This window comes from Alexandromys fortis, unplaced genomic scaffold, assembly GCF_014885135.2.
Source record: "Alexandromys fortis isolate MF-2015 unplaced genomic scaffold, M_Fortis_MF-2015_v1.1 scaffold_52, whole genome shotgun sequence".
NCBI classification, from domain to species: Eukaryota; Metazoa; Chordata; class Mammalia; order Rodentia; family Cricetidae; genus Alexandromys; species Alexandromys fortis.
Window position 1 is genome coordinate 10,439,952 of NW_026067929.1, and position 10,385 is coordinate 10,450,336.

The following is a 10,385-nucleotide window of genomic DNA, read 5'->3' on the forward strand; positions in this document are numbered from 1 at the left end:
CTAGCCCTTGATATTTCTAAACTCCAATCTCTCAGAGAAGAAATTTGATGAGCCTGCTTTAGGTCAAATGTCCACTGTAGGTAGTAGGCACACAGGACAAAACATGACTACCAAACATTCACCAAAGCCAGGATGTGGAAAGGACCTCAGAGTTCATAGATGAAATGATGAGGAAAACAAATACACATAAATATATACACAATACATACATATATACACATGAAATTGAATATGATTCAGCTTCGAAATGGAAATCTTGCTACTTGTGAAAACATAATTCAGCTTGGAAGGCACTGTTACATAGAAACCGGCACAGAAACTGAGCCTGGTAGGCACCCTTACAATCCCAGAAATTCAGAAGTCTGAGGCAGGAGGATCAGAACTTCACAGTTAGCCTGGGCTATTGTATAGCAAGATTCAGGCCAGTCTGTGCTACCTCTTTTGTTTTGTTGGTTAATTTTTCTTTTGGGGGTTTTGTTTGTTTTGATTTTTCTGGCATTTTGTTCTGAGAAAAAGAGAGACATAGCAAGGACTTGGGTGGGTAGGGTAATGGGAAGGATCTAGGAGGAGCTGGACAAGGAAGAAGAACAAAATTGAAATACACGGTATGACAATATTTATTGTTAATAAATAAAACAAAAATGATATCATCCTAGAGAAACAAGTACTGAATGAACTAACATACACATGGAGTCTTAAAAAGTCAAATTCGTACATGTGGGTGGTAGAATGATGGTTGTAAGGGCAGAGGTGGAAAAAGAGCTGATCAAAGAATGTGAACTAGCTCCAAGAAGCATAAGACCTGGGGGCTGAATCCATAGCTCAGTTGGTAGAGAGCTTGCCTAGTGTGCACAAAGTCCTAGGTCTGATTGCCAACACCACATAAAACAGGCGTAGTGGCACATGCCTGAAATCCCAGCACTTGGGATATACATTATCCAAACTGAAGTTCATCCTCAGCTGTGGAGTAAACTCAAGAACAGCCTCAGGTGTATGAGAACTTGTAATAAATAAATTAAGCAATTAATTAAATGTCAGCATTTATTTAAAAAAATTTGAACACCTAATGTGTAGTATAGTGTACATATTGTTATTTGATGATTGACAAATTATTCAAGTGTTCTTAACAATGTTCATACACACAAATGGTTATGTGTGTGTGTGTGTTCACTAGCTTGACTGTGGTAAACATTTCATAATGCATTTGAATACTAAAACTCACCCTACATTTTTATATTATTTGTCAATAGATAAAATTCTATTTGCTTTAATATGCATGGGAAAAACATAGCTTGCAACATTACTGAAGAAGGTACGAGCGGAGGAGGAAGAACACTGAGTGAAGCAGATATCGTAAAGAGAGATATTACAGCTACTCTTTTAAGCAAATGGAGGCAGGGGATGAGCATATCAGTGGTAGAGTGATTCTTGAGATCCATCCGAAGTGAGAGGGTTAATTCTGTCAACGTGACAGGATCTGGGATCACCTACGAGACACCCTCTGGACCCATCTGTAAGGAATTTGTAGGCTAGATTAATTTAGGTAGGAAGACCTGCCCCAAATGTAGCTGACACCATTCTGCATGGTCCTGGACTAAATATAAGGAAAGTGAGGTGAGCATCAGCTTTTGTCACTATCTGATTCCTAACTGGATACCGCGTGATCATCCTCCTCAAGTTCCTGCCACAATGGCTCCTTGCCTTGATGAACTGTGTCCTCAAACTGTGAGCCAGAAAGAACCCATCCTTCCTTAGGCTGGTATTGTCACAGCAGTAAGAAAAGTAACATGCCCAGAATCACAAAGGGGGGAGGGATAGAGGGAAGGAGTGAGAGAGGGAAGGAGGTGGAGAAGTAGGAAGTAAGGGAGAGATAGAGATAGACACACAGGCAGGCAGTCAGTCAGTCAGACAGACAGACAGACAGACAGACAGACAACAATACAGTAAACAATACAGGCAACACTGCTAAGACCAGACGGCAGCAGGATTTTTAGATTCACGTGAATCCAAAGCCTGGGTTGCCTTTACCCCTCAACATCATGTTTGATATTAGTTGGAAGCCCTAGGAATCAGCATCTTCTGCTCTTATTGTCTGGTGTCAGATGGTTATGAATCCCAAAGAAATAGAAAATTCATTATGGCCATAATCCCCAGCAATTCAAATGTTTTAATAAATTTCTAGTTACGTGATCTTTTTTAGGATTTCATTAACACTAAACACCCACTCAAGCAACAAGATTTTAAAGCCTTCCCATTGATTTATTGCCCCACTGAATCCAGTGGATGGCAGGGAAAAAAAATTTTAAAATCACAGAGAAGGAGAACTGTGAGGTCTCTGGGACAGATGCTGCTGCAATATTTCTCCCTGAGAGTTGAGGCTCCCTCCTGCCATAGTTCCCAATTCTCTGCTAAAGTGGAAAGGAAAAAAAGCCATTGGGAACTAGCTGGTATCCTGGCTAGGACACGTCTGGTCTGCAAGGCAAAATGAAGGCTACAGAAAGTGAAATGCTTGCTGTCAAGAGGAGACAGAGATTGTATGGTTCAGGGAAAACACTAGATAATGAGAGCAATTCTAGCTGAACAATTCTACTCAGAAAGGCATAAACTTGTAACCCCCCAAGAGAGAAGCGATCCCGTTCCGTGGAGTTTGAACTTATCTAAATAGAAACAGGCTGCCCCATAAAATCAGTATGAATTCAACATACAATGGCTTTTTTGATGTGAATTTACTATCCTGTAGGGCCCTCTAGGGACTGAACTGCAATCTTAGAAACACGTTTCAATCAGACCCTAGAACCTGAGGTGAAACCCAAATGCTCAGACCAGGCAGGTTGCAGCTCAATCTTGCCGTCAGCAGCTTTTCCTCAATGTGTTACTTGACTTTGCCCACTGGGTGCGAGCCTAACATCTGCAGGATAAAGGAAGGAGGTGCCATCAGATTTTGTTGAAGGATTATTGCTCTTTTAGCTGAGAGTAGCTATCATGGGACAGAGGTCTGTATTGCCCCATTGCATGCAGCTCGGACTGTGATGAAATCCGCTTTGCTCCTCCGCTGAAATGAAGGATTAGTAGAATTGCAGGCACTGAAATGGCAATTTGATGTAAGCTTCTATTTTCTGGAGTTTGACAGAGCTGGGAATGATTGACTCTGTATGACCCCAGAGGCGCCTGGCAGAAGGCTTACTATGGCCCCCACGGAACAGTATTTGCTCCAATAGACAGTTCCTCTTCATCCTATGCAGAATGTGACAAACACGCTTTCAACTCTCCAAAACGGAGAGATGGTAGATCACAAGCACAGGATGCTGGTGGAGGAATCTGGCTGAGGAACAGGATGGCTGGTGACTGTTATGCCCAAATCCGTGGGGTCCCCCCAAAAACCCAACAAAAGAGACCGAGTCCCATATGTAAAAGCAAAGAGCCTCTATTTTAATCAAGTTTGCAAACTCGGTCTCTCTGCATGTCCAACGTATTGGAATATCCAGAGAGCCACGAGCTCAATTAGAATTGGGTTTTTATAGTAGTAAAGGTGGGGGTTAGGGGTCTCTGAGATTCAGGAACCCTAATTGACTGACACTTGTCTAGGGGTGTCCTGGTGAGGTGCTGGCAGGAGTTCCTATCTACAGTGGTTGGAATGTCAGGCACTTCCTTTGAATGGTCTGCTCTTGGGTGGGGGTCGGGTAATCTCAGCTTGTGGTGTTTTCCTGCTACAAGGTATTGTTTTAGGGTAAACCACTGAGACTCAGGCCTCTTTTTTAAATTTATCAATGGCCAGAATCCCAGGTGATAATGGTTGGAAGTAAAGAACTTCCTTTGGGTGACCTGCTCAGACTTAGATTATCATGGCTGGCCCCCACAGTGACCAAGGTTAGTAGAGATACTCACTCACTTTTATCTTTGAAGGCTTTGTGGGGGTAGTTTGCATTGCTGAGGTCACGGTTCCTCTTTGTTTCATGGGAAAGTGAAATCCTCACCTTGAGTAGGAACAATATTTCACCCTAAAAAAAAAAAGGTACAATAGAGAAGGTTCCCCAATTCATCTGCTCAGCCCTCGCCTGGGTCTCCAGAGCTCTTGTGGGCTCCAGGGAAGACAATCCTAAGCAGTCTTGTCAGTATCTTTTTTTTTAAAGTGAGTTTTCTATATTATAAACGATCTGGGGGAACTCAAAAACGTTGATTCATAATTTCATCGATGTGGTGTGAGCGACTGGGAAAGTAAAGCAGCATTTCTTTTCAGATAAACTTGGGCACTTTCAGGGCGGTGTGACCATTTTAACTGAAAAAACACTCAGTGAAAAGAACGTTCTCTGCTCTTTCTCTTTTTCCCTCTCCCTCTCTCCCCCTCTTTCTCCCTCTTTACCCTCCCTCCCTACCTCCCCAATTCCTCTCTGCCTCCCTCCCTCCCTCTTCCCCTCCTTTTCCCCTAGTCCCTCCCTCCCTCCCTCCTTCATGCATGTTGCAGTACACATGTACAGGTCAGAAGACAATTTCAGGAGCTGCTTCTAACCTCCCAGCTTGTTATGGGCAGGATCTCGCTCACCTCTGCTGTCTCCATCCCATATCACCTTAGTAGGATTATGGACGTGTGCTACCACATCTCGTTTTTTTTTTAATATTTAAATTTATTTATTTATTTTTAAAAGCAATCTTATCTCATTTTACATACCAATCCCACCACTCCCTCCCCTCCTCTCATCCCCCTCCTTCCCCCACCCCACACCCCATCCACTCCTCAGAGAGGGTAAGCTTACTTAGTGAGGCAACAAAGTCTGGCACATCACTTTGGGGCAGGACCAAGGCTCTCCCTCCTATCTATACCTAGGCTGAGCAAGGTATCTCTTCAAAGAGAATGGGCTCCAAAAAGCCAGTTCAAGCACTAGGGATAAATCCTGCCTGGTACCACTGCCAGTGGCCCCACAATCTGTCACCCACATTCAGAGGGCCTAGTTTAGGACTATGCAGGTTCCCTCTGCTGTCAGTTGGGAGTCACTAACTTCCCACTAGCTCGGGTCAGCTGTTACTATGGGTATCCCCATCGTGGTCTTGTGCTTGCTTCGGCAGCACATCCACTACAATTGGAACGATACAGAGATGAGCATGACCGCCTCTAGCTTTTTATGTGAATTTCAAGAATCCAAATTCAGGTTGTCAGGGTTGTGTTTCAAGCACTTATCTACTGAGCCACTTTCTCAACCTCTCTCACCTTTCTCGGGCTATGCACTAATCCTCTGATGCTTCCAGAATACTGAGATACAGCATTTCCAAAGGAATGTCTCTCACTTTCCATAGATACATATGTACTTTTGGGTGCTTGTGAACTACCTTCTGTAGCTGATAGTAACTAACTCTGACTCAGGTTCCATCAACCAACATGAGCCATATTGACCCTATACTATAAAAATCATGTTTACGATACCCAAGTCTATCATTTTTTCTATGAGGTCTTCAGGATGGTGGCAGTTAATCAGTAGTTCCAATAAGCAAAATGAAAAACGAATTACACACCCTAACAGTACTCATTCAATATTATCCAGAGGGACTATCAAGAAGACATTTACGTGGGGCTGTCCAAGTTAATTATTGATCAGCTGTGTCATTTGTTCAAGCTCCGCCCACAGTCAAGATCAGCTATGTTATTCTTTTTGCGGGTGAGAGTGGAGGGTAGAGACAAACGCGAGACACACACGGCGGTGAGGGGTTAGGAAGGAGACACAAACACGCGGCGGTCCCACGTGGGTGCACTTTAATGGGGGAGGGGTAACAACAGGTAAGGTACAGGTGTGCAGAGACACGAGGGTAGATGGGGAGAGAGAGGAGAGAGAGGGGGGAGCTCGTGGAGACCCCCGTTTTAACGGGAACGCAAGAGCGTCTGGGAGAAATGTCCTGCTCATGTCATCGAGGTAGTCCAGGAGGATGCTGGGAGCTGTAGTCTCCAAAAGGAACAACAAGCTACACTTGGAAGCTGAACCCGTACAATGGTACATAGTAAACCTTGTAGGACATATAAAATTATTAGATATGGATCATATTGATGTTGAACAGATTGGGGGATGTGGCACAGAGAAAACCTACACTTCTACAGCTGAGTGGCCTAGCTCAACTTCATGCTACTGTCAGGATACCAAAGTATTTAGGAATCATGCGGTCTCTTTAACTGTGACATCAATAGAGGCCCGTGGAGACAGTGTGGCGCCATACTCATAAGGTGTTGAGGGCACTAGCAGTAGCAGAAGAAATTCTCAGGTTCACAAGACAGCGTGAATTAGGGGGCCATTTATGGTGGTAAATAACTTCTGGTTATCTGCTCTGAGCTACAAGACTTGTGGTGTTTCCAAGTATCTGGTCCCTTATTACATATCCAGGGATAAATCAGAAATGTCTTCTGTGTTCAAGAACATAGCAAGCTCCCTCGTCAAGAAAGATACAGAACACGAATTCTAATAAGCCCAGAAATGAAGCATGGTGTATAAAAACTGTGGCGGCCATTGCATGCATCACAATCTCTGTGGCTTCTTCTCCAGCTGGACACCCTCAGTACAGAGTGTCATTAGCAAGGCTCTCTGGGTACCCTATAGAGATTTTGCCCATGTTCTGCCCACCCTGGTCTGCTCCTTGGCCAATGATGCTATGGTATCAGAGTGCAGTTATTTCTGCTAGTACAAGACTCAAAGTTTAGCTCTTTCGGCCATCTTCCCGCGCCGCCACCATGGTGCTCATGAACGTCCTGGCAGAGAAGAGAGGCAAACGCCAGGTCCTCATCAGGCCCTGCTCCAAAGTCATCGTTCGGTTCCTAACCGTGATGATGAAGCACGGTTACATTGGTGAATTTGAAATCATTGACGACCACAGAACTGGGAAGATCGTCGTGAACCTAACAGGCAGGCTGAACAAGTGTGGAGTGATAAGCCCTAGATTTGATGTGCAACTCAAAGACCTAGAAAAATGGCAGAACAATCTGCTCCCGTCCCATCAGTTTGGCTTCACTGTACTGACCACCTCAGCTGGCATCATGGACCATGAAGAAGCAAGACGAAAGCACACAGGAGGGAAAACCCTGGGATTCTTTTTCTAGAGATGTAAAACATAAATAAAAAGCCTTTATGGACAAAAAAAAGAGACTCAAAGTTTAAATCTTTGCTCTGGGCATCCCATGGGCCTGATGAGACTTCACTGAAGTCAGAGGGCACCTCACTCTGCTCCCCTCCACTCTCCTTTCTCCTGTTGTAGATATCAGGTTGTGAGTGTGGGCTGATTTCCTCACTCTGACTTCAACTTCCCCTTAGCTTTTCATAGGTCAGTCTTCTAAATCGCTCATACTCCATTCAGTCATGACGTTTCTCCTAGACCACTAGAGCCAATGTTTAAAGATACAGTTGCTTGAAGATTCAGAAACAAAACCAAGCTATGTATTTATATGACACACAGAAGGGAACAACTGAGCGGGACTGATCTGGGACCAGACATGAGTGAGATCAACATGAAGTCTTCAACACACTTGTAACCAAATCGGAACCTGTAAGTGGCGATGAATGCCAACACTGCCCTTTGAGGCCACACTGATGCTCCATTCGCTTCAGCACCAATCAGTGGAGTTCATCACTGGGATTCGGAGGCTTTTACCCACTATCATCCAGCAGGTCTTTTTTATCCCTTCTTCTCTCCCCATCCCCTGTTCTGCAGAGAAGCAAACTGAACAGAGGTCAGTTCCCATGAATCAAGAGCAGCCCGGTGACAGACTGGAGAAGAGATGTTCTCCTAATGATCTCAGCCTTGAAATGTCCCACTGCCAGGAGAGGATTTATGACTTTGTCGAGACAACCATTAGTGTCTAGTATCTCTTTTCTAGATTAATTTACCACAAACACTCTTTCAAAATACTTCAGAACTTTTTACTGCCCAGAGAAGATAAGGGGATTACAAGAGTTTGAAAGTGTCCCCATGCTCCCTAAAAAGGAGATGTGGGAGTCTATGAATAAATAAGATCTAGAAACATCTGTGCTAAACCCTATGCTGGTAGAACTTACTGCACATATTAGAATATGGAAAGCCTTGAAAGAGTAAAAGTAAAACTCTTTGTTCATGTTCATTTATTTCAGTGTTTCCAAAACTTACTTTATTATCGAATTCTTAATTTAGCTTGCTTAATAAACATCTCATAGAACTAGGCTTATTTTAGAAAATCTGACCCAGAGAAGGCAAATTTATTATCTGCCTCATATTAACAAAGTATGGAAGAGTTAAAAATCTATATCATAATATTCTATAGGTGGTGGTGCACGCCTTTAATCCCAGCACCTGGGAGGCAGAGGCAGACAGATCTCTGTGAGTTTGAGGCCAGCCTGGTCTACAAGAACTAGTTTCAGGACTACAGAGCTAGTTCCAAAGCTACAGAGAAACCTTATCTCAAAAAACCAAATAAATATATATATATATATATATAAACTAATATTCTATAGGTCCACACCATTTAAGTTTGAAGACTTGCCTTTCAGAGATGTCTTTGTACACACAAACATCTAAAATGGTGAATAAATGTCATAATATTATTCCGTCAGTCTTGAGCCTCTCCTCATTACCTTGTTATCCCTCTTTTTTCTTCCATCCTTCCTCTCTCTCTTTCCTCTCTCCTATCTTCTCTCTTCCCTCCTTTTCTTTCCTTCTCAAACACTGGCATCACTGCCATCTTCTTCCCCTGTCACTTGGGATCCTAGGACAACAAGCAACTGTATTGTCTCTCTGGACCATGCTTCAGACTCCAGGATGACACCTAATCAGGTTAAGTCTAACTTCTGCAGATCTGGCAACTGACCCTGTACATTCTGGAACAACCTGTCTTCAGGTTTGGCCCTTCACTGACTTCTGGGAGATGAACTCTGAACTGCTGGAATATTCACCTGATCCAAACATTTCTGCATACTGAGTTCTTGGGCCACACGGTACCAGTGTAGTGTGATAATTGTGCTAGCAACATGATTTCTGGTGAAGCCTGTTTTTATTCTGCATGGTTGAGGTCATTCTCTTAAACTTTAAACATATTCCTTACAGACTGACTCCCAATAAAAGTTCTGTGCTCAGAGGCTAAGGTGCACTCCCTGGCTGGTACCTCAGCGGCAGTGTCTGGCGTCACCTTGGGGAGAATTAAGTGCAGCCACAGGATGAGAACATCTGCAGTTTGCACCTAGTTTCTCATGGACTTCACCACACAGGTCTTTCATCTTTGTTGATTTAATGCAGACCCTGTCCCTGTGATAAATGACAGCTCTGAGCAGAGTAACTTTTCTGAGTCTGACGTGAGCATCCCGTACCCAGCCTTCATGGTTCCCATCTTTCACCAGGCACTGTTTTCACTGTGGTCATCAGTTCTGCAGTGCGGCAACCTTCCTTCCAGGGCTTTCCTGACAGATCAGCTTTCATTTTCCTTTTTTTTTTCTCCTGTGAAGTCTCAGAAGTGGATGACCTACCTCCAGAGTAAGGGGGTCATTCTTCTCTTGTTGAATTTTATTGGCATACAATCATAGAATGTGATTTCTTGACATGTTTCACTTTTGAAAATGTGCTGATTTCCTTTGTCTGTGAAAAAATGCTTTCATAAACCAATACTATTCCTTTACAATTATATAAAAACACACAACAATGTCTATACACCTCAGACACTGTTTCTCTCCTCTTCCCATGATGCAGCAGAAATAAAATATGTTTAGAATAGCTTTGTTTTTCTTAGACTCCCTCTCATTCCCTCCAGTCCCAAGTTTCACTTGATTTCTTTTTACATGTATTCATTTCTTTGTGTTTTTATGTGTGTGTGTGCCTGTATGTATATATGCATATACATCATGTTGACAGGTATTTCTGTCCTACCCAGCCCCATAGCCATTCAGTCCCAAAGCAAACACACAGAGGTCTACATTAATTATAAACTGGTTGGCTTATTAGCTCAGGCTTCTAATTAACTAATTCTCACATATTAAATTAGCCCATAATTCTTGTCTATGTTAGCCATGTGGCTTGGTACCTTTTATCAGTGAGGCATTCCCATCTTGCTTCCTCTTGGTCTGGGTGACAACTGCAGACTGAGCCTTTCCTCTTCTCCAAACTCTCCTGTTCTGGTCACCCTGGCTATACTTCCTGTCTGGCTACTGGACAATTAGCATTTTATTGAACCAGTACAAATGACAAAACTTTATAGAGTACAAGACCATTGTCCCACAGCAACATCATATGTATTCCCAATGCCTCTAACCCATGGAGGCCAAAAGAGGGCATCAGGTCCTACAGAACTGGATTTACACAGTTGTGAACTGCATATAGATGCTGGGAAATGAGCTGGGGTCCTCTGTAAGAACAAGGGCTCTAGTCCCTTAGTCCTCTCTCCATAGACACATCTG

The 10,385-nt window shown here is 43.4% G+C and overlaps 1 protein-coding gene across 1 annotated transcript; it reads left to right on the forward strand.

Moving 5' to 3' along the window:
* The first annotated feature begins 6,706 nt into the window (after nucleotides 1–6,706).
* LOC126503239 (40S ribosomal protein S15a-like) lies at nucleotides 6,707–7,072 on the forward strand. Its single transcript, XM_050144781.1, has one exon. It carries the CDS (start codon nucleotides 6,707–6,709, stop codon nucleotides 7,070–7,072), a length of 366 nt encoding a protein of 121 aa, XP_050000738.1.
* Nucleotides 7,073–10,385: the final 3,313 nt, after the last annotated feature.